This window comes from Pelodiscus sinensis, chromosome 15 (genome assembly GCF_052426305.1).
Source record: "Pelodiscus sinensis isolate ZL-2025 chromosome 15, ASM5242630v1, whole genome shotgun sequence".
Lineage (NCBI taxonomy): Eukaryota > Metazoa > Chordata > Testudines > Trionychidae > Pelodiscus > Pelodiscus sinensis.
Window position 1 is genome coordinate 22,935,969 of NC_143066.1, and position 24,118 is coordinate 22,960,086.

The window sequence follows — 24,118 nt, forward strand, 5'->3', positions numbered from 1 at the left end:
GGGAAATGAAGCGGCGATTTAAATAATCGCCGCTTCATTTACATCAAAATGGCTGCCGCGCTGTGCCGATCAGCTGTTTGGCGGCACAGCGCAGTAGTCTGGATGCTCCATGGTCGACAAGGGAAGCGATTATTTAAATCGCCGCTTCATTTCCCTGGCTGTGTCTAGACTACATGCCTCTGTCGTCAGAGGCATGTAGATTAGACACATAGGCAAAGGCAAATGAAGCCGCAATTTAAATGATCGCGGCTTCATTTACATTTACATGGCTGCCGCGCTGAGCCGACAAACAGCTGATCAGCTGTTTGTCGGCTCAGCGCGCTAGTCTGGATGCTCCCCTGCCGACATCAAAGCCCTTTGTCGGCAGCCCCGTTATTCCTCGTTTGCCTTTGCCAAAACAACAAATCTACATGGCTCCGTCGACGGAGCCATGTAGTTTAGACATACCCCCTATGTCTAGAAACCTCATCTACATGGCTCCATCAATGGAGCCATGTAGTCTAGACATACCCTTTGAGATTAGTAGTCTGATCTGGCTCTGTGAATCGTGTGTGTCTTTGTTAGATTTGTTTTCTAAGTAGACAGAAGTTGCATTGGTGGATATAGTCTACTCAGTGCAAACACCATTCCCATTAATGTTAATAATACCGAAGACAGCAGTGGGCAATAATATTTGATGAGGGGCCACTCCAAGATTTTGATAAGTAGTCAAAGGCTACTTTTCTATGGAGAGAGTGCAGGGTCTGGGACAGAGGCTGGGTGCAAAAGGATGCTTGGGGTAGGGCCCTGTGGTACAGGAGAGAGTGTGGGGTCTGAGAGAGAGTTTGGATGAAGGAAGGAGTTGTGATCTGGAGCAAGGGATTGGGGTGCAGGAGAGGATTCTGCCATGGGCAGGGAAGGTTGCAGATTCTAGAAGGGAGTTCTGACCTGGGGAAAGGGGGCTACAGAAGGTTTGGGAGTGTCCTGAGGCAGGGAGATGGTGTGTGGGATGGGGCTGAAGTGTTAGAGGCAGGCTGTGGCCAGGAGGCACTTACCTAGGTGGCTCCTGGCCAGCAGCTACGCAGGACCCCAAGGTAGGCTCTCTGCCTGCCACAGCCTCAGTCTGCTCAAAACTGCTGGCTGCTCCATTTGGCTTTCTGGTCCGGGTGCTGGGGGTTGGGGGAGATAGAGGCTTTGCTCACTGTCCCCGCCCCAAGCCCAATCTCTCCACTCCTATTTCTGGCCAACGGGAGCGAGGAGTTTGGCAGCACACAAAACCTCCCCCTCCAGCCTCCGGAACAGAGAGCCACTGGGAGCAGACCAGTGCTAAAAGCAGGTTATCACATATCTTTATGCTCTACACCTCATGGTGCTGGCAGGGCAGTATGTGGTCTGGACATATCTTGCCTGCTCCTGACCTAAGTTGACAGCGAAGCCTGGATGTTACAAAAAATACCACTGAGCAATTGCTTTGTTTGTGAAAATAAAAATAGAATCAGTCTAACTTTCATTAACATTGTTATGCTTTTTGCTTGGGTGAGGAGAGGTCTGAAGTACATCCTCCCAAAGGCTTTTGTGACAATAAAGACAGGCTATGTCTGCACTACCAAGTTTTGTCAATAATGCTTATGTCGATATCCCAAAGTCAACAAAACAAAAATCACCAGTGGGTGTTCACACTTGCTGCCTCTGATTATATCTACACTGGGAGCACCATGTTTGACAATGAGCGCAATGCACTGTGGGTATTTATCCCATAGTGCAGCATTGTGGGAAGGCCAAGATTCCCTCTGAGTTCTCCCACAACCTCCTCAGCTGCTGTGAGAGGCATCATGAGTAGCTCTATGAGCTCTCTGTTCTGAGCAATGTCAAAGCAGCACAGCAGTCTCTCCAGCCTTCCCCATGCAGCAGCAGTCTGCCTGCTGCTGTGTTCCTAGAGCAGGGAAAACCATCTCTGTGGTGGCACCTGCCTCTCACCATGCTGGGGAGTGGGCTAGTGAAGCTGCTCTGCATTCCACAGAGCAGACTCTCTGCAGTGAGCCTGGGCCCACCCTGGACAGAGGCTACTTTGTGGCAGCAGCCTCTGTCTGCAGAAGGGGTCTGAGGCTCTGTGGAATGCGGAGCAGCCTCTCTCCATGGGGAGTTTGGACCCCTCATAAACAGGGGCTGCTGCCACCCCACGCTACTGCCTCTGTATCAGAGGCAGCAGCACAGGGCAGCAGGCAGCTGGTCCAGAAGGGGAACTGGTTTTTAAACCAGCACCCCTCTCAGACCAGCTCCCACATGCCACCCCCTGCTGCTGCCTCTGATAGAGAGGCAGCAGTGTGAGGGCAAGGGGCTCACCAGGAGTGGGCCTGGGAGCACACTGGCTGCCAGCCCCTCCATTGCGGATTATCAAATAGCTGTCTAACCACTAAAATTTCACATGGTTATATGCCTGTTCAGTTACACAGTAGCTAACATCCATACTACTGATGTGTGAATCTGCTTTAGTGGCCAAGATCACCCAAATGGAGACAGAAAGAGCCAGCTTGTGGGCTAGACTAGTGACTGCAGAGGGGCTGTACTCAGCAGTGGGGGGCCTACTCCATGCCCTTGGAAGCGGTGGGACCTCTGGCAGAAGGGGCAGAGCTGGGCAGCCAACTCTCAGTGCAGCACTGCCCCTCCCTCTTCCCCTCAGAGCCCTGTGGCACGCCCAGCGTGGCACTCTAGCAGCGATTCAAAGGGGCTCGGCCCCAGGCCCCTTATAATTGCTGGGCCACAGGGCAACTGCCTCCTTTGCCCCTCTCTCTCCTCCTGTCCACAGGCCTGGCAGTACTATAGGCTTCCAGTCTGCCTGCCTGCTGCTGGAGATGAATTCATCTCTCCTCTCTCTAGAGTCTCCCCCACTCCTCCAGGGGCAGGGTAGGTATGTAGTCTGATTAGTCAGCTTCCTGCAGGGTCTGAGAATATAACTAGGCGCGTCACTCTTCTGCATCCCTTCAGCTGGCTTTGGTAAAGCTAGTGCTTCAAGCTGCTTCTCTCCCTGTTTCCTCTGTGAACCTTGGGGGTACAGCCCGACTGGAGACAGCAGAGTTTTGACTAATGGAGTTAGAATAACTTGGGTCTTATCTGCTCTGGAAAATTATTTTGCTCTTCATATGCCAGTCAGTTTCTGTTATAGCTGTGCCAGATTAACTCTCTTTTGTGTGATATTCTGGAATAAATGTGATTTTATTCCACTTTGATTGTAATTGCTGTCCTGGTCAGTTTCCCTGTGTACACAAACACTGCAATTTCATTAGGAAATATGTGCACATTCAAATTAATAACATTTAATTTTTTCTTCTTTATTGCAGGAAGGAAAGGATAAAATGTTTTTACTTAATAAACTACAGCATCTGCAAACATCGAAACGAGATGCACCAGAAGAACAAGTGGTCAGTGCAAAGGTGGGTGTTTGCATGTTTGAATTCTTTAGATAAATGTGCACAGTGATCCCTTCTGGCCTTATCTACAGACTGCTGATTTTATAAATCAGGCACCATTTTTGGGTACATCCACACTCATTAACATCTTTGCAAAGGCTAGACTGAAACAATGCCACTGTTTGTTCCAGGCAGGGCTGGACCGAGCCATTCCGGCACCCCGGGCAAACAGTTTAATTGCTCCCAGAGTTGGGGGAGGGTGCATGTGCGGCCCCGCCCCCACGCCAGCACAAGGGAGAGGACACATGCGCAGCCCCGCCCGGCACGTGGGGGAGGGCGCTCGGAGCTGGAGACAGCAGGACGCACATGCCCAGCCTGGCCCAGACCGGCTACTGCCGCTGGCGCACAGCCTGGGGCCGCCCGGGATGGGCCGAGCCTGGCCGTGCAGGGCCCCGTGGGAGAGGGGCGCTGCTGGCTGGCGCTGAGGGGGTTAACGCGGCCCATGACCCGGGCAGCCGCTGCAGGGTGGCCGCTGGGAGCTAGGCGCGTGGCACCTGATGGCAGCTGTAAGGGGCACTGTGTGCCCCTTACACTTGCCATCAGGCGCCCTCCATAGGTTGGCGCCCTGGGCAGCTGCCCGGCTAGCCCATGCCTTAATCCAGCCCTGGTTCCAGGCAGTACCGTACTGAGGGGATGTGCCTAAGGTAAAAACCTCCAGTAAAGACAAACCTCCCTGCTGGTGTTTACAAAGCCATAGGAAACCTTCCTAACATAGGTGTGTTGTGACAGCCACAAAGGATTCATCTACTCTTAAGCCTCCCGTAGATTAGGGGGAAAGGATCTTTCCCCTTCGCCCCCAAGTCTGTTACGTCACAGAGAACCCCATTAACACGAACACCGATAGTTCTTAATACCTTTTTGGCTTGAAATTAACAGGTCAAGATTAGCCTGAAGTGAGGTTTTTGACCTTTTAAATGAGCTCATTTGAACTAATTTGACTTGAAAAAAGGACCCTGTTCCTAGTCTAGATGAGGCTGAGATAAGTCCGTCCATGGAATGTATTCAGCCGTGTGAGTTAAAATGTTTATGTCCTGTGTTCTGCTAGTTGCGTACTGTCCCTCAGTATCCTGTTGGGATAGATGGATGGAGTTCTGAGCTGGATAATCAGCTGTATTCTCCCCCTACCTTCACATCTTTCTTCTGGGCTCTTTGGTCAGATTTACACTAGGGGAGAAAATCAACCTAAGATACGCAACTCCAGCTACATGAATAGCATAGCTGGAGTCAGTGTGCTTTAAGTTACATTTCTGCTGTGTTCCCACTGCAGGAGGTCGACAGGAGAAATTCTCCCATTAACTTCCCTTACTCCTCATGACCCAGTAGAGTATTGGAGTTGACAGGGGTGCAATTAGCAGTTGAGTTAGTGGGTCCTTACTAGACCCACTAAATCGAACCCCAGGAGATTGATCTCCCCAGCATCAATCTCCCAGTGAGTGGGGACAAGGGCTTTCATGCTAAGACCACTTCTTTCTCCATTTCAGTTATTCTGCTTTTCTTTTCAGAGTCCCCTTTCTTCCAACGTCACATCCCACAAAGCCACCAAAAAGAAAGGGAAGAAAGCTAAAAAAATAGTAAAAACTCAAACAAAGGAAAAGAGCCCAAAGACAAAAAGAAGAAAATAAACTTTTTATCTCAGGAAGCTCCGTGCATCCAGATTCTCAAGTAGCATAGACAGAGCAGGCTACTTACTACAGCTTTCAGCACAGCTGCCCACACTCTGATATCTTTCCTCTACAATGCACAGTGCTCTTCTCTTCCGCTTAATTATTTTGTATCAAAAGCAATAAAAGAGTTTTGTAGTAACCGATGAATGGTCAGTGTAATGCTACAGGGCCAAGTATGCCAATCCAACAACGAGAGGCAGACCACCAGAATATCAGAGGGGTAAGAGCAAGGGACTGGGGGCTGAGATCCAAATTGTATTTCTTACTGGCTAGGTAGCGTTGGGCAACTAATTTACATCCACCCCTCAGTTTTCCTATCTGCAAATTGGGAGTTATGAGATTCACCTGTCTTTGAGCTTATTTAACAAAAGGCTTTGTGCCATGCTTGCCAAAAAGCACTAATGTTATTTCTCAGTATGTCCACAAGATGGAGGAAGGAGCCACATACAACTGAATAACAGGCCTAAGCAGGTGTATTCATGTTGTCGAGTCAGATGGAGGTACCTCTCCCTGCCCTAATGAACTCTGAGCACTTCGGAGGTTGGGGTTAGAGTTTTAAATTAACTTGTTAAACTTCAGAATATGTTTGAAGTCAACTGATTAAATTCAATAAAGACAAGTGCAAAGTATTACAGCTAGGAAGGAAAAAATCTATTAATTCTAAAATAATCTAAAAAGTAATTCAGTAGGTAACCCAGCTCTACTCCCAGGGAGCTGGTTGCTGCCCTGCACTGCAGGCTCTGATACTGAGCCAGCAGCGAAGGTAGCGGTTGCCAGATGGTTTCAACAAAAATACTGGACACACGATATTACATCACAATCTACATTACATCTTGTTTAGAAAACACCGGACATTTATATTTTCTCAATTTGTTTCCCAAACAGAAAGCTCAAATACGGGACTGTCCGGTTCAAAACTGGACACCTGGCAACTAAGCGTAGGGTGGCAGCCGGCTCCCTGGGAGCAGGGCTGGGAGCCAGCATGTAACTGTTACGGTAACCAATAAACCCAGGCTTATCAGTTAACCATTTAAACCACTTAAACAGTTTATATCCATATCCCTAGTACAAAATGTCGGAAAAACCCCTCTGTTCTTTCCATTTTTTTTCTCTCAAAAGAACACAGTTGCAGTGTGGACGTGAGGTTTTTTTTTTTTTTTTTTTTAATTGCCATTTTAAAAAAAAAAAAACTCTGTAGTGTAGACATACCCAGAAACGGATTGTTTTTCTTTTTAATCCCCAGTGCTCTTTGTTCCCATTAAAGTCAAATAGTAAAACTTCTACAGATTACTTTGGGGTAGGATTGAATTCTCTGTTGGGGCTGCGCTGTGCTTTCAGTATCTAATCTACCTCCATGTTTAGATTAGGGCTAAATCGTGACTCTACCAAGATTGATTTTAGATCTTCTGAAAACATGTACATCTGCCTGAACTGGATAGTCCTGTCCCTGACAGCAGTGCACGTGCTTTTGCTCACATGCTTTATTATTATTCATATGCTAGAGATTTACCCGGCATTGCTCAATTAATTTTTGTTTTTCTTCATTTAAATCATTGTTCTGGGGTGGGAGTGGGGATGAGGGGTTCAAGTGCAGATTGCTTTGGGGAGAAAGGACAACCCCTGCCCTCTCTCTCTCTCTGCATCAATTTGGGGCCAGGTGAGAAGCTCCTTTCCGTGGCTTCTGCAGCTAGAACATGTCCAGGCTTGTGTGCCCCCTGCGCTTCCCAATAGGGATGTGACCGGTTAAGCGGTTAACCAGTTAACAGGTGAGGCTTACCGGTTAAGGTTAACAGTGAAGGCTAGAGCAGCCCCCCCTCCACACCTGCCATGGGAAGGGGCTGCTCCAGGCCCACGAGGGACTCTGCAGACAGGGAGAAGCCCCTGTCCACGGACATCTGCAGCAGCCTCTGTCTGTGGCAGGCCTGGGTGCCCCACAGGCAGGGGCTGCTCCAGCATCTAGAGCAGAACCTGCCTGCGGTGGGGGAACTGCTCCAGCCCTCATGCCCAGGCCCGGCCAAAGAGTTCATGGGGCCCCAGGCAGCATGTTGTGTTTGGCTGGGCCGTGCAGCTCCCAGTCAGGGCAGCGAGTGGGCAGGGCTGGGAGCTGGGAGCTGGGCAGCATGGGGCCCTGAATGCGCAGGGCCCAAGCTAACCGCCCTGCTCTCCTTGCCCAAAGGCTGGGCCTGCTCACACCCCCTCCTTTTAATCAGTTAACTGGTTAAACAATATGGTTAGGGTTTAACTAGTTAAACAGAATTTTACATCCCTACTTCCCAGACAGAGTGAGGAATGGAACAAAATGTGCACCTCCCCCTGACTCCCTGACGTAGGGGAACAGCCAGCAGCGTTCCTGTATGAATGGGGGAGTGAGCTGCCGTGCCCCCAGCCCTCCCTAAAGGGTGTGGGGAGGAGGGAAGAAAGATTTGTGTCTGGGGTAGTCCCACATGGGAAGGTTGCACCCCAGCCAGCCCCTTTCACCTGCCCGTCTCTTTTCTTTCTGGTTTTAGGCATCCACGTATGCATGGGGGAGGGGGAGAGAGCTTCAGCCCACTCCCCTCCCTGCCCCCCACATAACCAACCTTTACCTTGCATTAAGTTAGGTTAAAGGAAGCCACATACCAACTGTAGTGGTCCTAGCTCTTCCCACTTAAGAGGAGTCCTGGAACAGGCACACAGACTCACTCGCTCACTCACAGACCATCTCTCTCAGATATATAGTAGATGACAGGTACAGGCCACGGGATGGGCCTGAGTGGGCTTTGGCCCACCCACTTTGTATCCAGGTCCACATGGCATCTTGCCCAGTGCTCCAGCTGGAGAGCAGGACCAGAGCTTGGCCTGTTGCGCCCTGGCACTCTGGCTGGGAGTGGGGTCAGGGCTTCTTCCTCCTGTCCCACTCCTCTCCCCCCATTCTTTCCCACCCACCCAAAGTCAGGGCCCCTTCTGGCTACCCCCCTGGGATGCTGAGATGGGTAAGCTCACATTTTGACTCCCTCAGAGCTGCTTTCCCTCTTCTAGGATATATGCTCTTCCTGTTTTGATCAGCTCTAAGAGCACTGTCATGGGAACCTTTCTCAGCCCACAGGGATGTATAGGCAACCTGGGAGTTGCATGAACCTCTTTGGATAAGAACAAGAATAGATGACACACCAAAGTCAAATTGAACCTAAGGCTTTTTGGAGATTTGGAAGATGCTTGTTTGTTTGTTTATTAAATCACATCTTTGATGCTAATTCTTCTAGAATTTCCAGCCAAGCTGAACTCAGGGCATGTAGAAATCTAGCCAGGAACTCTGTTAAAATCTTGTGCTGACTGGCTGTAAGTTAATGCTCTCTATTTGAGAGCAAAATGTGGGCATTTCAGGGTTAAGTGAGCAATTGCAGGGAATAAGCAGAGACTTGTCTGAGAGAGCAGTTCTGGAGTGAGGATGTGAGCCTATAGCCCTCCCTAACATCTAGAAAAATGTAATAGCTTTTAAAGCGTGCATTTTTCTGTGGCCTAGCAAGTCCCCCTTTCAAATGTAGGTATCAAAACCCACTGCATGTGGAGCTGTGAGGGAGAGACGGAGCAAAGCGCACGGAGAAGTGGCACATTTTGCTAATGTGCCTGGGGATGGGATTTGGGAGTGGGAGGAACAACATCCACAGAGCAGCTACAGTCGTGGGTATTCACATTACTGCTCATCTGACATGCCCTCTTCCACAGAGGAGTTCATCTTCGTACCCGCCGTCTGGACAAGCTGCTCTGCAAATGCGGGTATCCGTGACAGCCTCCCTAGAAAGGCCATTTGGGAGAAATGAAAGAGACTTCGATACTGAGGTATGATAAGCCCCCCTGAAAAGGGTCGGTTTAAAGTGTAATTGTATGGAAGACTGGAGTTTTCATTTGGAGATCGTGATGACAGGACCACCACAGTTTGCAGACACCTCCCACCCCCCACCCCCATCAGAAACTATTTCTGATATAAAAATGTAACAAGAAAAGACAAACATCTGTCAGGGATGGTCTAGAACGGGGCTGGGCAAGAGGCTGTCACTGGGCTGCATCGGGCCTGTCTAGCACTTTCATCTGGCCTGTGGCAGCTCTCGTCCCCTAACACATTGCCTGGGAGCCGCCCGCCCAGGAGGCATGAGCCCTTTCAACTCCTGCTATTTAAAGGGCTCGTGCCTTCTGGGCAACAGCTAAGGCACAAGCCCTTTAAATAGAAACAGCTGAAAGGGCTCTCAATTCCCAGCCCAGTCGCTAATGCATTGCCTGAGAACCGTGCGGGAGGTGCAAGCCCTTTCAGCTCCTGTGATTGAAGGCCCCACCCTTTCTGCCTGAGGCCCCACCCCTTCTGCACCAGCCCGTAACCACTTCCCAAACTTGGGAAGTGGCTCCCTTTCAAAAATGATTGCCCACCCTGGTCTAGACAGTGCTTGGTCCTGCCTTGAGGGCAGAGGACTGGACTTGATGACCTTTTGAGGTTCCTACCAGTTCTAGGATTCTATGAGTCTTTCTGAACAAAATCCTAGCCAGTTCTTCACAAAGCCACATAAGATTGTTAAAAGCAAAAGATACACTTGTTTGTGAACAAAGTTCTGTTTTACATATAAGGCAACAAGCATATTGGTGGGAAAATATGGAAGCAAATATTCTGATTTACTGTGAATTTTGTTTTCAGTTGTCCTCTGCTGGGATATCAGAAGGGATTGGCTTCTCTCCTGGTAAGCAATAAATGCTCAACACAGAGAAAACAACTCATAGAAGTTTAGCTTCATAAGATTTTGAAATGCAAAGATCAAAGTACAGTAATGGCAACAGATTTTGGTCTTCCAAAGATCAGGAATAGATAATCAGATTAAGTCATTAAAGCCAGTATCTCCAGAAGTGGAGACCATGGTGTCTCCTGCTTTATTACTTGCACAAAATTCTGTTATTCCCACACTCTAGGGGCACCCACATTAACCCACTTCCTAGGACTCAGGGCATAACTCTGTTAATTTAGGCACCCACCTTTACCCTTTTACTGGGGCTCAGATGTAATTTTACACTCTAGGGCATACAACCTTACCCTGTTCCTAATGTTCAGGCATAAGCTTGTCAGTTTAGACACTCACCCTCACTTTCTATTGGCTCTGGTGTAACCTTACACTCTGAAGGTTTGTGGGGTCTTTTACCAGTGAGAGAGTCCTACTCAGTAATACTCTACTTACCTTCTATTTATTAACAATAGTGCACATGCTAAACATCCAGTGCTCATCACTTCCTATAAAGCAGGTGAACTGGTCTTGATGCCTATCAAAATCAGATCATCTGGGGGACTCCAGCTTCTGCACAGTGTCCTTGGTAGCATGTTGACGTCTGGCAGCTATGATCGTGGGCCTGTATCCTGGAATTGTTTCCAAGAACTTCCTTTGGGGAGTTCCTTTTATATAGTGAAACTTTGAGCAATATTGTAACTAATCATTTTACTAGCCAATCCTAAAATATTGTCACACAATTCTCTAGTCTAACCTGTCATACCTCACCACCTAATTAATTTACATCTAGAAAAAATAGTTATGCAACAGAGAGAAACAAAGAACCAGATAGCGATCATACAGATAACAGAGAAGTGGGGACCATTAAATACAAAAAAGCAAATAAATGAGGATTTCACAACCACAGCTATTGAAAAGTGATTCTTTGCCTGGCAGAATGCTCTCTAAGTTTTCCTTAACCAACTTAAGGTCTGTTTCTTTATCTGCTGATGGTGTGTGCTGTTAGGACAGGATCTCTTTCACAGCCCACTATTACATTGTTTTAATGTAATTTTGATGGAATGTGAGGATATGACTTTCTGCTTCTTAGCAAATGGCAGCTGCTGCTCTCCTAAGATGGCTTCAGACGAAGGCTTTACACGAGGAGTGGGGAACCTGCAGCCCAGGGGCTGGATCTGGCCCCCAGCTTCTTTGGATCTGGCCCCGAGGCTCGGGGCATCCCCCCAGCATTGTGGAGCTGGCGCTCCAGTCCTGCAAGCCCCCACCCCCCTTCCTGGCAGCCTCCTCCTGCATACTGAACTTTTCATTTTTGGCTCCACCCTAGAGTGTAGGAGCCCCACAAAATCTACTAACGTGGGGCCCTCCTAGACTATGGTGTATGAAGGTTTTTTATTTTTGTGTTTTCCTTTTCACTTTTGTGTGCCCCTGACTGATTTTTTTTTTCTGTGGGTCAGTAACCCCTGAGCCAAAAAAGGTTCCCCGCCCCAGCTTTACACCATGGCTACAGGAAAAGGCCTTATCTTAACAGCCTCAGTTTTTAACGTGCTTAGCTAGACATCTTGGGCTCCACTGACTGACGTACACTCTTAGCTCTACTTGGAGCTGTGTGCAGTGGTGGATTAGCCAACCGGGCCTATGTTTGCGGCACCTCTCCGCAACCCACCTGCTGTGGAGTGGGGGAGGGGTGTTGGAAGGGGACTGCACGTGGAAGGGGTGGGGACCAGCCCCTGCTTTCTCTGGCCCAGGGCCCCACAAACCTTTAAGCCACCTCTGTGTGAGCTTAGTGCTACTGAAAATCAGGCTCAAGCTGTGTCCAACTCGGAGGCTTCTTTGGAAATTTGGCAGCAGACTTCTGCGTACCCAAGAAGTGAATTCCTTGCAACAAATGAAACTATGTCCTCTTTGGGGAGTCTGGAGGGAATACTGCATCCCATTAAGGGATGTAATTTCACTTAGCATTTGATGCAAAGAGGGCTATTAAGTGTGTATAGTGGCCTAGAGTCTTCATAAAGCCATAGAATCTCATTAATAAGCTTGATTTGGCCTGCACACACGTATCTTTACACCTTGTACTTGAGATGGTTTAAAACATAGGCACTTTGTTACAAATGGCCAGCTAACATCGTTATACATGTACTCACTAGAGCCATCTTACTTGCTTTGCTACATGCAGATGCAGAGGAACACCGACCAGGGATTTCGGAGACTCTGGCACTGGCTCTGAGAGCCAGACAACAGGCTGAATTGGAAATGGAAGATGACGACGACGATGATGATGATCACTATAGATCATGAACTAATTGCTAGAAGTACTTCTGGTAGAACTTCACTGTTTTGCACTAATGGTTGGAAATCCATTGGAAATGACTCTAATAAGAAGCTAAGGAAAAATGAAGCAAGAACATATCAGAAAATGCACTTTATCAGTTGCAGCTTACATTTTTTAATTTCATAGTATATGCACTGTACTATTTTGTTTTTGTTTTTTTTAAATGAAAGCTTGGTAATATTACATCTCTCTAGCATCTGATGTGAACTCTTTGCTGGAATACAGCAAATGATCACCATTCATCCAGTTAGGGAGAAATGTTTATTATATCAGTGTAATTTGTGCCTGATGGCAAATGCAAATTACGATTCTGCAATCCTTGATGGTATTCTTGTATATGAACATGCTTTGATCAGGTGGTTCTCAGGTGTATTTTTTAAAAGTGTAAATGAAGTATTATAAAATAAAGGATTCTAACCTATTTAAAACCAGTTCACTGTAAAACTAAGTGAATCCTACTTCTCTGTCTCTCTCTTCACAATTACGCTTATGCACTTTTTCAGCATTTAACAGTGTCATTTTTGAATGGCTGTATGTAATGCAATAAACTCAATCTTGTAATGTAAGTTGTGGGGGTTTTTTTTTTTTGTTATGACTTCACAAGTGCAGATTTTACCACTTACACCAACTGCCACAGAAGGTCTTTTTCTCCGTATTTGCGGCAGTTCCAGCTGCCACCTGGGACATGTCAAGTCACAAGCCCAAATTGAAAACAAAGGGTCACTAGCACCTAGCTACTCCAGCATGCATAGGTAACATCTGTTGGGGATTTTATCCCTGTAATTTTGGGCAGCATGCTGCACTGCTTCTTTTATTGCAGCAGTCTTTGCCACCTGCAGAGTCCTACCCTGGTTACACTGTGCATCTTAACTTCTTCCACTTATCTTGGTTCTCACTTCTTAGATATTCTTAAATATCTCCCTTTTGTCCTCTAGTTTTCCAACTGCTTTCCTAATTTAAGAATTAGCCTTCAGTGGGGTTACTGTTGCATCTGTTTCTCTGGGAATTCCTTCTTCCCCTGTTGTCATTTCACATCTCCTCCTCTGTCTCCTCTTAATTCATTTCCCTATATTACATTTTTGGCCTTTTCTTGATATTTCCTCCCCTACCTAATACAATACCACAAATGTGCCCGAGGCTTTAGAAAAAAAGACCAATACCTGCCTCAAGGAGCTTACACTCTAAGCTAGTGCTGGAGAGATGGAAGAGAAGGTTTACACAATGTAAGACTGAAGTGTTGCATTATTAAAGTACATCTGATACATACATATTAAATCTAGGCTTTGCTGTGCAGTGGAGGAAGTTAACTCAGGTGTAGGGTCAGCAATAGAAGGCTATTCAAAAGAATGGGGCTTCTGAGGAGAGATGGGAAGTACGGGCTGCATGGCACGAGATAAAAATTGCTTCGGGTCGAGGGGCTGCTAAGGTAGTTCTGGAAAGCTGCAACATTAAGGCAAGGGCTAATGCTGGAACATAGGATATGGCTTCAGAGGAGCTGTAGGGACAGACCTTTGTCAGAAAGTACAAAGAGTAGGGCTGCGTCTAGACTGGCAAGTTTTTCCACAAAAGCAGCCGCTTTTGCGCACAAATTTGCCAGCTGTCTACACTGGCCGCTTGATTTTGCTCAAAAGCACTGACGTTCTACCGTCCGAAATCAGTGCTTCTTGCGCAAATGCTTTGACATTCCCGTTTGAGCAAAAGCCCTTTTCCTAAAATGTTTTTGCGCAAGACGGCCAGTGTAGACAGCTAAAAACTGTTTTGCGCAAAAAAGCCTCAATGGTGAAAATGTCGATCGGGGCTTTCTTGCGCAAAACCGCGTCTAGATTGGCATGGACGCTTTTCTGCAAAAAGTGCTTTTGTGGAAAAGCGTCCGTGCCAATCTAGACGCTCTTTTCCGCAAATGCTTTTAACAGAAAACTTTTTCCGTTAAAAGCATTTGCGGAAAATCATGCCAGTCTAGACGTAGCCTAGGTGGGTAGCTTCACAGTATGAGAGAGTGAAGGCTGTGGGTTTGAAAGCCAAGGCAGATGCCAACTGGCTCGAGAGAGATGAACTTAGCCAGAAAGAAAGAGACTGGAAAAGTCTAGGGGGGAAGAATACCAAACCTGTGGCGCAAACTCAGTTCTGTTGGCCCAGCATTGTATATATTTTTTCTCTGTACCCTGTGCTTATAGTTCATTCCAGAAACAAGCAAGGGAGAACAGTTTCAGCAGGTGGCATGTAATGGCTCAGATCCAAGTGGCAAAACAAGGGCTGTGTCTAGACTGGCCAGTTTTTCTGGAAAATCAGCCACTTTTCCGGAAAAGCTTGCCAGCTGTCTACAGTGGCCGCTTGAATTTCTGCAAAAGCACTGACTTCCTATTGTAAAAAATCAGTGCTTTTTGTGGAAATACGATGCTGATCCAGTTCGGGCAAAAGTCCCTTTTGCGTAAAACTTTTCAGCCCTCTTCCCAACATTAGTGACCCTCTCCTAAGCGTTTTCTAGATCACTTTACAATTCTTATATTTGCTCCTCCACAATGGAACGATGTTTTTGGAATTAAAACAAATATAAAAATCCTGAGCCAAGACGCACAGCTGGAGTTCTGATGCGAGGAGGGACCCGTCTCCTGTCTGACTACAGTACAAGTTGAGATACAAATGCTAAATCCATGCATGTACGTGACCTTAATGCCCACTAGGAAAGATGCTTTTATTCCTCCACCATTAACACTACAAAACTAAGTAGGCTTGTCCCCTTTAAAATAACTTCTCAGTAGCATGCCTGTGTGTGCTTTACTTGATCAAAGTTTAAGAAGCCTTAATGGAAAGAACTATTTTCATTCTACTGTACCTCTTTGCTCATCTGAGCACAGGTCCATTTACAAAAAGATGCCAAACGCCCCATGATGAGTATGTACAATGTTCCTAGCATTTCAACTGGCAGCATATTTCACCGTGCCAGGCTACTGCTGTGTTAAGAGACTGTTGTACAAATGATCTGCTGTCATCAATGTCTTACCTGAGGTACAGCTGGTATAGGAATCATCATCTTGTCCACTACAGTAATGGCATAGTGGAGGGCCAGGGTAGGCAATAAAACATCAGCAGTTCACCTGAAGTGCTATATTTACCGACACTTCTGCAAGTACAGGTGATTGTAACTCCCATTGGCTGGGAACAGTGATTCATGGCCAATGGAAGCAGAGGAAGCACAGTTAAATACAGTGCTGTGGGGGTCCACCAGGGGCTAACCGTGGAGGACCGGATTTGACTCTCTGCCTGCTATTTGCCCACCCCTGGTATACAGCCAGGGTAGGGTTTCAAAGCACTTCTTCCGGAAGAAAGCATCTGACAATCTTGAGTAGGGCAAGCTGTAGTTGGAAGCTCATTAGTTATAATGGCAGAAGAAAAGACTATTAGTCTTTTTCCAGTTAATGCCATTCAGTTCTGTGACTTGATTAGAAAGCAGTGCATGAATTAACTCATGTCAATGCACCTTGCAAGATAAGATTAGTACAGATTCTTTATTCTCCATCTAGGAGTAGTTCATGAAGGGTCAAGTGTTACAAGAGATTCCATTTAAAAGCAGCTACACAGAAGTAACTTGAATGGGGGAAGGAAGCTTGCTGCATAAATATTTTACAGCCTTCTGAATGAAAGACACATCAGGACAATGCCATTTGACGAGGATATTTTATTAAAAGTAGATTTAGTGCATACATGTCAGTATTGCCACCGGCCACACTACTCTTTGGGATACATCTTACAACTTCAGCCTTCGGCTCACCGTGCAAAGGCTGTTTGAAAAAGGACTAGGTTGAAGACAGGCTGGTAAGACAGAAAGAACAGCTCTTGAAAATAAGCAGCCTTTATCAGTCTATGGACATTCCCCAGTAGGGGGCGGTGTTTGACATCTGTTGCCCTATTACACATAATTAGCTACTATTTTCTGCTGCTCTAATTAATCCCCCACATCAGAGCCCATCGTTCCTTTGATCTACTTGTTAGTTCCTATGTTTCATTCAGCTTTCATCTGAGCCAAGTGATGCTATAGAACCATACTCTCAACTAACATTAGTGGGCCCAAAATGCTGACTTTACTTAATGCATGGAGATAGATTTTAATTCCTGATTCATCAGAGGAGATGTGCCTTAGACCATGAAGATGGTGATTTCACCCAATAGTGAGATGTGGCATATGAATATCAGGCATCATTTAAATACAAAACGGAGAGACTGGATAGTTGAGCCACTTCATCTGCTATCCTAGCTACTCAATTCCCAGTCTCAAAAAAACAAAACAAACAAAAAAACTAGCCACTTGTGCAATGCTGTATCTGGCCTGACAGAGGGCATGGGATGTGGCAATTCATACCTAACTAATGCAAGAGGCTATCCTGCATGCTAAAGCCTGCAATTACCCATTTGATCTGAAAATACAGAGTCACACATCTATTGGTTAAAAGTTAGGATGGTCAGCTACAGCTCAGTGGTAACAGCAGGTAGACAACTGGTTTTAAGATTCTACTTTTAAATGACATGGAAAAGATGTTTTGTGCAGGAGGTATGGGATAAAATAGACACTTGGTTAATTTCCCCTGGGCTGTCTCTAATTTAAATCAGACCGTCTTTATTTTACAGTAGCTCTATCCCCACACGTTTCCTTGCAGAACTGTGCCATTCATGAATTCTCTCATCTAGCTCCAGGTTCCACCCAAGAGACTGCTACAACAGTTGGATCATTGAGTGGTATTCATAATCAGAGCAATATTAAAGTAGGTCTTGATCTATTAGGAAGGGTATCAAACCTACTCTCATGGATACATTCAGAATTCATGATGCACATTTCCCATATTATAAACTAGCCCGAACAGTCTGACTTGTTTATTACTGGAAGCGTTGAGCCAGATAAGTAGAAAGAAGAGCAGGGAAAGAGCAAGGCGGGGTAAGACAATACAGCTGTGGGCTATGTTATAGGTCCCCTAGGCTGGAACTCAGTGTAGAGCACAGGCCTGAGTTCTCCAACCAGTCACAAGGCACTGGAGATGGCAGCCAGCCAGGTGGTCCAGGACTCTTGACTTCCCTGGAAGGGGAAGAACTTAGTGACCTGGCTGGAGGACCAAGCCACAAACTGGAAGCTGCCACTCGGAGAGGGAGAGAGGCTGCAGACTGAGAGAAGATACTAGGTAGAGAGTGTGCTGAGAAGCACCCAGCAACCAGCAGAGCTAATCTCTAGGACAGCCACAGGCCCTGCGTGAAGACCTGTGCGATGCCTGACCCTAAGACAAGATAAGGTTGAGAGACTGCAGTGGGCTGTGAAGTACCACACAAGCTCATGGCAGCAAATAAAGCCCAAAAGAGCCGTAATGGGGGTGGGGTGGGGTGACATGAAAAGAAGGGGCATGTTTTGCATGGCTACAGGAGGGAGGTGCATGTATGAGCTATGAGGTGAAGGCTAGCCCAGGAGAACACATTGGATGAGAAGCCCAATGAGAAGACTACTGCTGACTCAAAGCAAAGAGTTTGCTGTGGGTGCGTGAGGCTGACCATGTAAGGAGGCAGTGCCCTCTTCAGAAAGCTGTGGGTCAGGGGTGGCTGGAGGCGGGCGGCAGCAGCTGGCGCCCCAGGTGGAATGCGCGATCGGCGCCCCCGCCTGCACTGCCGTCAATGGCATGACGTCATCATTGGGTGCCCCGCTGAAGACAGCCCCCTAGGCGACGGCCGACTCGGCCTATAGTCATAGGCCACCCCTGGTGTGGGTCCAAGTGCAACAGGAAATAAGGAAGGGGAGCTGGGATCAGATCATGCTGGAGACGTTAGGACAGACGCAGCAGCAATGATCATGAACCTGGCAGGTGGTTGTTCCATACACCCAGTCGGACGTAAAACCAAGGTAACAGGTAAGGTGACTGGGCTGGAGAAGGCCCAGACATACATAGGAATAATGAAGCAGAGCAAGCTGTGGTGGGAACTCAAGTCCTTAGTGAAAGGGTGCTTGAGGATCTTGTGGAGCAAGTGAAAGAGCTGTAGAGCAAGCCATGTGAAGAGCTGAAGAAGACCTGGAGTTCCAAAAGGAAAAGTTTAGGGATGCCATGGAGGACCAGTTAACTCCCCAGGCTGCACTTGGAAAAGAGCTAGGGAGCAGGAGCTGAATAAATGAGGCCCAGCTGGGCAGAAATACAAGTGGCCAGTATAAAGCCTAGGCACTGAGGGCAGAAGAGGGCTTCAGGGAGGAAGTCTGCTGTCACTCCCTGTGTGGTGGGCTGTTGTAGGAAGAAGTCCAGGGAAGCAGCAGCAGCAGCAAGGACCAGGACAGTACAGGCAGGCCTGAGCCAGCCACTAGGGAGTGGCACAGGATGTTGGAGAGATCAGCTGGACAGCTGAACTAAGAGGACTGTAATTTCCCCAGAAGAGGAGGAACTTAGGCTATGTCTAGACGGCAGAGCTTTTCCAGGATACGAGTGGAAGGTTTCCGAAAAAGCAGACATGTTCTTTCAGCATCCCTGTATTCCTCTTGGTGAGAGGAATAAGGCATGTTCTGAAAGAGAAGTTTTTTTCGAAATTAGGCCCCGTGTAGACAGGCCAAATTTCGGAAAAGCCTTTTGTGGAAAAAGATACGCAACTTGCGGTTTGCAATTTGCGTATCTTTTTCTGACTATTGTCTGCAGTGTAGACATAGCCTAAGTGACTTGGCCAAAGGGCCATACCAGAAGCTGCTGCTTTAAGAGCAGGAGAAGAAGAGGGGTAGAGAGAACACTGAGGAGGGTGCAGCATCTGACAGAACTAATCCCCCAGGTAGCCAGGAGGAGGTGCCGTGAGCAGTACAGGAACTCTAACCCAGGGCCCTTCTAGCTGTGCAAACAACTCAGCAGCAGCACAAGTGTTTCATCTACTGGCTAGCCTCTGGCTAACAGCCTCTTATTATGAAGAATGATAAGAGGGGAAGAACCTTTCTATATTCCCTCACCCCTTTTAAAGTCAGGTTTAAGAACGAAATAAAAGGAGATATTCAAGTTTAACCACCAGCCATCAAGTTTTTAGTAAAGTATTTGCACAGAACAAGGACAGCTAGAGTCCCTCTCCATGCTGTAAGAGTACAGAATATCCATCTTTCCAGTTGCAGCAGTGAAGTATATTCATCCTCTAAAATTTACTGACCATATTGTATTCAAACTTAAGCTATGGAGAAACACCTACCATATGCTCTTAACATTGCCATAGAAGCACCCCAAACTTTCTTATTTGAGGAGCAGGCTGTTTCATGTACAGCTTAAAATGTGGCCTTCAAAGCAGCTGATGACTTATAATGAAGAGTTAAATGAAGTAAAGAAACCGTTTGATTAGATGAGTTATAAGTCATGTACCTGTACTACTAAATCAACTGATCTCTTTAGACCATACAACAACTTCCTCTGCTGGCGGAGGCACAGAACACTTCTCCCATCACTCACTCTGATAGTGCCTCAGCCAGTCTAGTACCGTCACAGAGAGGCCTGCTGTGATTTAAGTTTAAATCATACAATCATAAAGCAAAAAACCCAACCTGTGTGGCAGCCTCATATGCCCTTTGTGGAGCCCTTTGGTGATGAGCTCAGACCTCCCTGACCCACGATGGCACATTTAAGAGTCCGCACAGCATAAGTCTAATAGTGAGGATCACAGTCCTCCAGCAAGCTGTCTGTGATGTAACTGGTCTCAAGGACGGTCTCGTAATACATTTTTTCTGTAAACGTGTTCACTGTCCAGCCAACCACTTGAACTCCTCGTGAAGACCACTGCCTCACATACTCTCTGTAAAGAACAAAGATACTGTAAGGAGAAGACAAAGACTACCATGAACAAGGACAAAACAAAGAGCTTTCCTATAAAATATACATTCTCCTCGGCATGGGTAGTCTATTTTTGTGTGAAGGTTGAGATTTCTAGATCAAGGTCCAGACACCAGAGAAAATAATAAAATCGTAATAATAATTGTAAGTAGGTATAACTGAACCTCTCTAAATTGGGATTCTCTGGTCCAGCAAGAGAATGTTCCAGGACCAGAGAGTCCCGGTGGAGGGCTGGTGGCTGGGAGACTGTGAGCCAGCAGGACAGTGGGCTGCCAGCAGCAGAGATGCCCTGTGGGACGAAGTCCAGCATGTCGCAGCAGTGCTGCTCAGTGGGGCTGGGAAGCCTGGTGGGACCAGCAGGGCAATGGAGCTGCTCAGTGGAGATGGTAAATCTGGTGGGGTTGGCAGGGAAGCAGGGCTGGCAAAAGAGAGGGATCTGGCTTGGGGTTGAGGGCTGTGGCACAGGGCCAAAAATGACCTCCTCTGGTATGGCAAAATCCCTTATCTGGGACTGGGCAGGCCCTGAGGATGCTGGAACAGGGATGTCCAACCCGTATAAAGATTTCTGGGTCTGTTCAAACGTGGCTAGAGGTCCACATTTGGCCCACGGTCTGCCTATTACTACCTCTGCTCTGCAGTGACCACATGCCATGCTTCTACAATATCCCTTTACAAACAGGCAACAGCAACACATTTCCATTCTTCATTTTAGCTTAGGGTGTAGCAATGGAGGTAAAAATATGCACTGGGAAGACCAAGACATTATACATATGAAAAAATAAATAAATAGTGAATGTTATTGAATGAGACCTGTTTAAAATGGCATTACGGTACACTCCCTAGAGATTTTAATGTTAGCGTACATCATCCTCTTCTAAAACATGGTCCTACCTTGCCTCTTCCTCCATATTTTATTTCACAATTACCTCAGGAGGAGCTAACATATCTAGAAAATGTATGCTAGATCACTTACTGTGAAATATAATTTTTCTGCATGAGGAAAGCTGACACCCCACACAGGTACCACAAGAAGTGGTGTAGACTCCAGTCCAGAATGATGTCCATTATTATATACCCATAATGCTTCCAGAAAGAATCAAAACGAGGCTTCCCATCTCCCAAATGACTAAGGCTCCATGGTCTATGTGTTAACGCAGTTACGACATTCCTATCCAACTGCCTAATCTGGAAGACCAAGGTAAGAAAACTGTAAGTAGCAGATAATGCCAAGATTCCAGGGCTATATTATAAATTATACGATTTGAACAAAGGAACCTCTGAAGATGAAGACATGAGAGGCACTAGTCTGTGAATTTGCAGTTCTAGCAGAGTTCCTTTCCCTCCAAGATGTTCTTTAACCCTATTTTGAAAGTATTTATTGCAGCTGCTTGTATTGTTTCCCTCAATAATCTCTTTATTGAATGACACTTACGTTAAGATCTGAATCCTGTATTGTTTGTGCACACAAGACTCCCATTTAAATCAAAAGGAGTCCTAGGCTATGCATGGGAGCATGAGGGAGCATATGCCTTCCCCCCCACAGTGTCATAGGTGAAAGGGGGTAAGAGCTGGTTAGCGCCAGCAAGGCCAGAGCCTCTGCATGGCCCAGGGCATATCAGAGGGCCTGGCACCCACAGCAGGACTCCAGCCACCCTGCATGCACCAACAGCGGAAGGGGAAATGAAGCAACGCAGCTCTGCTCAATCTTCTTTCCTGGCATGTCACTCAGGGGTGGGGGCAGAACTCACTGATGGGAAGCGAAGTGACACAGCCAGGGGAGCAGAGCAAGCTGGGGCTGTGTTGCTCTGCTTCTCCTGCACTGCCAGCGAGTGCAGGGAGCTGGACCATCACTACCAGCCAGTGCCAGACTCCCAACCCCATCACTCTGGGGAGGGCGAGGAGGCGAGGTGGGGACGGAGCAAGAGCAGGGAGGGTGTGAAGCTGGAAGGGGGCAGGCTGTCCCAGCTCCTTTGTGTCATGTGACCGGTGGACCTCTGTGTCCCCCTTCAGCAGTTGTCCCGATGGTAGTTATGCGTGTGCAAGGAAGATGAGATATGCTCTTTAGTCTCACACTTCGGCTTGATAGAAGTTAATGGTTGATTTGCTGATACTGATTAGTGTACAAGTTTAGTCTCTGTAAAAATACATTTAGAGCCGTTTGTAAATTCTCTACAGAAAGGTTGTTTGAGCAGTGTGTTTTCAATGACTAAGCTATGTTTAATTTAATCAGACTGAAGACCACTTCAGGAAATGCCAATTTAACACTATGAAATACAGAGCTCCAAAGGGCAGTTTATTAAATCTAGTGTCTTCAACTTTTGTAATAACTAAGACCTACAGATTGATATATAATTCTAATTGGTCTGTGTAGTGTAATTATTTTATTATACACACAGATGAAATGCAAAGCTTTAATAACAAATTTTATCTTAATATCCCATATCATTATTGAAAAGTATTGATCCTCAGACTGCACACAGGTCACCATCATTACCAATCTTTTAGTCAGGGATTTATTCATTAGGGCAGATATGTTTAATTTTAGCTCTACCCCATCCTGTTGCAAAGCAAGTAGTAAAATGGAAATTAACAATACACAAAGCAGCATTAGTAGCTTACTTCAAGTGTGTTGTTAATTTCATTTTATCACTTGAAGCAAAAAGATGAACAGAAGGGCAGTAATGCTACAACTGACTGCGACAGAGAAGCAGTTGAGAAAACAAGACATGAGAGAGGAGATAGCAAAGAAAGAAGAAAGGAAATTGGAAAGAGATAACCAAAAGGGAAAGACTCAGTGGAAGAGGACAAAGCTAAAGAAACAAATTCAGGAATGTCTATGATTCTGTAAGGTGAGAGGAGAAGAGAAATAGAAGTTGAACAAGGGAACCCTGCACATGGATGAAAGGGCTGACAGATAATGGACATTAGGAGATAATCTGAACATATTCTAAAATTTCATAATAAGATGACATGAATGCAATCTGTTAATAGACACCTTAGAAACTGTTAAATAGGTACCTCGGTGTCAATATCATGAGGTGTCAATTTTAAGCTAATGAGCCTTTATCAGGGTAATTTTTATGAGGGAAGAGTTATTCAGGATTCATAACATGCATATCTAATCTATATGGAAGGGTCTGATGAGGTGGTAATGGTGAAAGGGGGTATATGAGGATTGAAAGTCCAATACCCCAATCCTCCCCTCATTTTGACATCTACTTTTAAGTGTGTTTTTAATTATGTAAGAATGATTCCCACATACTCTGGGGTTGCACGTCTCCACAAGAGTAAACTAAACACATTACCATGACTGTGATGTGGTGTACATAATACTAAAAAAACCCCACATTTAGGAAGTTTTACCTTATAGACGACATCTGGCATGAAAGAACAGACAATGCTACTGTTGTACAAACGAGGAAATTCCAGGTAGAGGAGTTTTAGGGCATCAACTGCCTGTTGATGAAAGATACATATGTAGAATGTATGCTGTAGTCATGGATAACATTTTAGAAGTACATTAGGAAATAGAAAGACCCCACTTTAGTGCTTTTTTCTGGAGGTAGGGGGGTGGAATTAGAAAGTGGAAGAAGGAAAGCAACATTTAAATTGGAAAGGAGGAAAGCAAACCATTACCTATCAAAAGTACCCCAGATCGTGGTGCTAACAACTATGACAAACAGGATAGCCCATCATGATTTCTCCCACACAAGTAGAAGGTAAGGAGTCTCAGTTATTCATGCACTTAAGAGTCAGTGCATTTTGTGACATTACCAAAGCCCAATATGCTAATGAACCACGTTCTAATTATGGTTGGTGGTGTCCTTGTGCAATCGAATGGAAAGAACGAAGCATGAAAGCCTTGTCTCAGTTTTATTAATCTGAACTTAACATTCTGCAAAAACAGGCCCAAAACTTCTCTCGTTGAAGCAAAAGGGAATAGTACCATGGACTTCAATGTGAGCAATCCAGCCAAATGGTGAGTGAAGCGCTCTTAGCAAGAATACCTGATTTGCATGGCCTTTGACATCGAAGTAGATTATGAGGTTATGATGCATACATTCCATAACAGCTTGTCTCAACGTTGGCACTTTTTCACCCCGGAAATCTCTCCTACAGAAAGGTA

General features: G+C 46.2%; 2 protein-coding genes across 7 annotated transcripts in view; one reads left to right on the forward strand and one right to left on the reverse strand.

The window, feature by feature from the left end:
- The window catches only part of TMC5 (transmembrane channel like 5), a 52,500-nt gene extending 40,338 nt beyond the window's left edge, over positions 1–12,162 (forward strand). For all 3 annotated transcript variants that reach the window (XM_075899394.2, XM_075899396.2, XM_075899395.2), the window contains exons 20-23: positions 3,318–3,410; positions 8,816–8,929; positions 9,774–9,816; positions 12,026–12,162. In XM_075899394.2, coding sequence (XP_075755509.2) covers positions 3,318–3,410; positions 8,816–8,929; positions 9,774–9,816; positions 12,026–12,147 — 372 coding nt within the window. In that variant the 3' untranslated portion in view covers positions 12,148–12,162. The remainder of the gene's footprint in view (positions 1–3,317; positions 3,411–8,815; positions 8,930–9,773; positions 9,817–12,025) is intronic.
- GDE1 (glycerophosphodiester phosphodiesterase 1) overlaps positions 1–24,118 on the reverse strand; it is a 38,744-nt gene that overhangs the window by 4,232 nt on the left and 10,394 nt on the right. For 2 of the 4 annotated variants that reach the window (XR_012896145.2, XR_012896147.2), the window contains exons 3-7: positions 24,000–24,105; positions 23,356–23,448; positions 20,966–21,177; positions 19,707–19,954; positions 12,008–12,232 (exon numbers count right to left, since the gene is read on the reverse strand). Coding sequence is in view for 1 of the 4 variants with exons in the window: in XM_075899400.2 (XP_075755515.2) it covers positions 19,807–19,954; positions 20,966–21,177; positions 23,356–23,448; positions 24,000–24,105 (559 nt within the window). In the remaining 3 variants the exon portion in view is untranslated. Of the gene's footprint in view, positions 1–11,993; positions 12,233–15,837; positions 19,955–20,965; positions 21,178–23,355; positions 23,449–23,999; positions 24,106–24,118 lie in introns of those variants that run through there. The other 2 variants (XR_012896146.2, XM_075899400.2) reach the window with 2 other exon arrangements.